Source organism: Plodia interpunctella, chromosome 5 (genome assembly GCF_027563975.2).
Source record: "Plodia interpunctella isolate USDA-ARS_2022_Savannah chromosome 5, ilPloInte3.2, whole genome shotgun sequence".
Lineage (NCBI taxonomy): Eukaryota > Metazoa > Arthropoda > Insecta > Lepidoptera > Pyralidae > Plodia > Plodia interpunctella.
In genome coordinates this window covers 735,700-740,108 of record NC_071298.1, presented here as the reverse complement: position 1 = coordinate 740,108, position 4,409 = coordinate 735,700, and the positions used below count along the sequence as shown (strand labels likewise).

The window sequence follows — 4,409 nt, the reverse complement described above, 5'->3', positions numbered from 1 at the left end:
CGCGAACGTACCTCGCGAATACAATAAATTTTGATGAGATTTTACAAAATTGTGAATGTTTAGAAAACGATTTAATCGATTTTGATACCACACGAACTTAAAAATTGTATTGACAGATCGATGAATTTCAACAGATGCAGTCATTTATATAAATAATATTTTGTCATAGGAGCGTTGGAGCGATAAAAATTAAAGGAATGGATTGCAATAAGCCTGTCATTAAAAACAAGACATATTTCGATCATAAACCATATAATATTTATTAACAAGTCTTAAAAACTAGTGTTATTTTAAATTATATAATAAATACTTAAGTAAACAAGAATATTCAATAAACTGTCCATCGCCATTAACATTACACGCTGCAATGCAAACGTGTCCAGCCATTGTTAATGGGTCGGACAGTCATCAATTTGGGAATGCAGTTGGTGCTCCCACGCAATCTACGTATCAAGGAAATAAATATATATATATATTTACAAAAAAGAAACATGCACTGCATAAAATCAATCATTTGTCTCGATAGTAATTAATTCTAACGTCTAAAGTTTATACGAACATGACCACCGGTTTGTTACATTATACTCGTATATTATGTATAAAAATTTACAGCTCTGTATAAATCGATATAATATAATTACTATTTTGTACGTGACTATTTGTTGCATCTTAAAAAAAAAAACAATAAAATCCTTTCAAAATGAAAATTCTCCGTGAACTGCAAGTTGCTGACGACTGGAGAGGAGCGTGCACTTGAGTTGGATTTATCATTGGAAAGTACTGATCATTTTACCGACTTTGTAAGTCTTTGAAGCCTGCGGTCAAACATTTGCAGCAAATTGAAAATGCCTTTCGTGTACTACCAATCTATATTTCCTTGTTTCACGCTACCGTTTCTACTGTTAGTTTTGCTACTGTTTTTCGATGTCTAAGTCCATGGTAAATGTACTAGTATTTCATGATGTATTGATCGCAAAAGTTACATACTATGGGCTTTAGACTGTCTTACTACCCAACATATGTACAAAATATTTTCATAAAAACTGCTACTGGAACTGCATACAGTTATACAACAAACTACCCCATACAATGAAGGAGCTAAATCTTGGACCTTTTAAAAATAAACTGTTTGATTTGCTTGTAGACAAATGTTTCTATAATATTCAGGAATTTTTAAACAGTAAATGTTAAATATGACAACTAATGTTTTAAATGTGCTACTTGTATTTGACTAACTAATGACTAAATTAAATTGTGTTTATTTGAAATTAAATTATAAAATGAATTATTGTTGACATAATGTAATCTTGGAAATTAACAATTTTAGAGTTTGATATTTATGTACCTACATTTGCATGCCATTGTTTGGTAAAATATGTGATACTATTTAATTTTAACATCTTTCTGTGCCATATTTTGTGCGAATAAATTATAAATAAATAAATACTCTTCGATCAAACACACCATAAAAAACCATAGTGTCGATATTGTGGTATATAATAGCTATTACCTGATATCACCAATCTTATTCAACAATTGATACTGATTATACTCATCACATTGAATATACTAAATACTGTGTTTATGATAACGATATTGCAGCCTTAGAAATTTTTGGACTAGGTCTAAGGTATTTATTTTATACATCATACACTATTTGCAACCTTTCTCCGTCAGGGTACGACCTGAAATCAAAAGTAAATGTTACATGTATTTATAATAATATTAGCGTCCTGACTCGGCTTTGGACAGGGTCATTTATTAATGTATAGAAACAGACATATACAGAGAGCGACTTTGTTGTATACCATACCACACATCTCTTGGATATCATACTATCCGTTAGTGAAAACCGCAAGAAAATTTGTGCCGTAGCTTTTGAGTTTAACGTGAACAGACAGACAGACGCGGCAGCGAACTTATTTTATAATATGCAATTATATGGTAGTGATAACAACGACAAATGTGGGTTGGTAGTATTCAGAAATGACCACTTGTGATAACCCACTACGAATGGCACTTTGTAAATATTTGTTAATACTATTTGAAAAAATTGAATGAGTACCTACCCAATATCATTGGAGACGGGATTCTTCCAAGAATCGGCAATGTCATCGACGATATAAAATGGGAGCTTGGGCTTCAGAACTTCTTCGGCACTTTCAGATTTAATTTGATTTTTAGGTGTATTGGGGGTCCAGAGCTGTAACAATTAGGTATATTATATAACAAATCTGGATTGCCAATCGATATACCTATATATTAATTTATTGCAAATAGAAATACATACTTTTGACGACGTCGGTGGCGCAGTGGTAATCTGCTTGCCTCTGAACTGAGAGGTCCCGGGTTCGATCTCCGGTCGGGTCATGATGGAAAATGATCTTTTTCTGATTGGCCCAGGTCTTGGATATTAATCTATATATGTATTTGTTATAAAATATAATATCGTTGACTTAGTATCCCATAACACAATGCTCGAACTTACTTTGGGGCTAGCTCAATCTGTGTGATTTGTCCTAATATATTTATATTTATTTATTTATGATGTGGGTTTTATTTTGTCCTCTACTATATAAACCTTGTCTGTAATCCTGCACGACTGTTGTCAATAAGAATAAGAAAATAGATATCACTCTCTTTAAAATAATAAACATGTCGTCTTGTTGCTGAAATATACTCTGCTTATATTTGTTTAAATATGTGGTTTTATTACCAAGTATATTAATTTATAGTCGAATATTGTAGCAAGCGATCTTCCTCTTGTTATCAACAATATTGTGTTGCCTAGCAACCGTTTCAAAGACATAATTACGAAGAAGCCTGAAGTTGTCAATATTAATTATAAACATAAAAATTATACCATACGCAAATTAAAATACGAGCTTTTTGATTATACCTTTAACCGGTGATATTCGTATTGTGACAGACATTTGCACTAATTCACATATTTATTATGATTCTGGATTGTGCTTGTGTCTTTGGTACAAGCTTTATCAAGAGCCTACCTTAACATTGTCCGGCAAACGTTTCTTCCTCAAGTAGTTGAAGCAACAGGAGCGGAAAAGCCTGGTCCCGCACGCCGACGCGCACTCGCTACCACACGAGTCACAGGACAAGCTGGTCGCCCATAGCGTGCTACCTGGAGACACGAATTACATCAGTTACATTTTACCAAAATAACTAGCTGCTATACTAAAATAACTAGCTGTGACAAATTTACATAACTGCCAATTAAAACGTGATGAATTTATACTTTTTCCAGTGACGAATTAACTATGTGGCAAATTTACCACAACCCCTGTAAACTACGGCTGCTGCTGCTTCTAGATTGCTAGTTGATATTTTATTACCTACTGTACAAAAATGTTGTGTGTTACTAGTCTCACCTAGGAATATGATATAGAGTATCATTTCTGAATGTATTATATTTCTACCAGTGCTTTTAATACATCAAATCGACAATAAAGATAATATTAGCAAAAACTGCTTTCTGCTTTCTTTATCGGCTACGAGGTAGTAAATGAATGTCGATTGCATACATTATACATGGCGAACATTACTCTAAAATGTACTATGATGATATATTAGTGATAAAAACTTAATCATATAGTTTTGATTGGGTCAAATTTCATACAAAAAAAACGTTAACGTTAACTCACCAATCAGCATCAAAGACACGACTGCGGTTATCTTAAACATTTTGAGAAATAAAAATAAAAAGTAATCTTTCTTTGGTAGTACTGGAATCAGTGTTGGTTTTGCAATGGAGCTATGGAATAGCTTTCACCCCTTTTTATATGGAGTGAAGTTTGCTTACATTTATATGCGTGGGATGCTTGAGGACGCGAACTAAAGTTATTTACATTTTAAGTCTGTCACTGATATTTTTAACAGATTAATATAATTTTAGTACAAAATACTTATGATAGTTTCATACAAACTTTTGTGCATATCCTTACATATTATAAATAGTCTGTCTGTATGAATGCGATAAACTCAATAACACGATTTTATATACAGCTTTCGGCAATTGATACCTAGTATGATTGCTGAGCAAGGATTACGTGTATAATTTACGGTTTTACTGAGCAAACCCATGACACGCCGCTAGTATAGTAGTTAGTTAGTAGTAAATATATTAGGACAAATCACACAGATTGAGCTAGCCCCAAAGTAAGTTCTGGACTTGTGTAATGGGATACTAACTCAACGATACTATATTTTATAACAAATACATATATAGATAAACATCCAAAACATGGGCCCATCAGAAAAAGATCATTTTCCATCATGACCCGACCGGGGATCGAACCCGGGACCTCTCGGTTCAGAGGCAAGCACTATACCACTGCGCCATCGAGGTCGTCAAATGTTTTGACATTTAGATAGATCCTATTTCTTAAATT

At 33.1% G+C, this 4,409-nt stretch overlaps 1 protein-coding gene across 1 annotated transcript; it reads right to left on the bottom strand.

Moving 5' to 3' along the window:
• Positions 1-235: 235 nt before the first annotated feature.
• Positions 236-3,763, bottom strand: Trissin (trissin). The gene is made up of 4 exons (XM_053745823.1): positions 3,663-3,763; positions 3,009-3,142; positions 2,070-2,203; positions 236-1,685 (listed from the first exon to the last, which is right to left on the bottom strand). The coding sequence occupies exons 1-4, from the start codon at positions 3,700-3,702 to the stop codon at positions 1,640-1,642; spliced, it is 354 nt and encodes a 117-aa protein (XP_053601798.1). The 5' UTR covers positions 3,703-3,763; the 3' UTR covers positions 236-1,639.
• Positions 3,764-4,409: the final 646 nt, after the last annotated feature.

What these genes read in the sequence shown, in the direction of transcription:
- Trissin (XM_053745823.1), bottom strand. Translation starts at nt 3,702, where the DNA reads ATGTTTAAGATAACCGCAGTCGTGTCTTTGATGCTGATTG. An exon ending in CGTGTCTTTGATGCTGATTG is followed by an intron (nt 3,143 to 3,662) that starts GTGAGTTAACGT and finishes TCGTGTCTCCAG; the next exon opens with GTAGCACGCTATGGGCGACC. An exon ending in GTTTGCCGGACAATGTTAAG is followed by an intron (nt 2,204 to 3,008) that starts GTAGGCTCTTGA and finishes TAATTGTTACAG; the next exon opens with CTCTGGACCCCCAATACACC.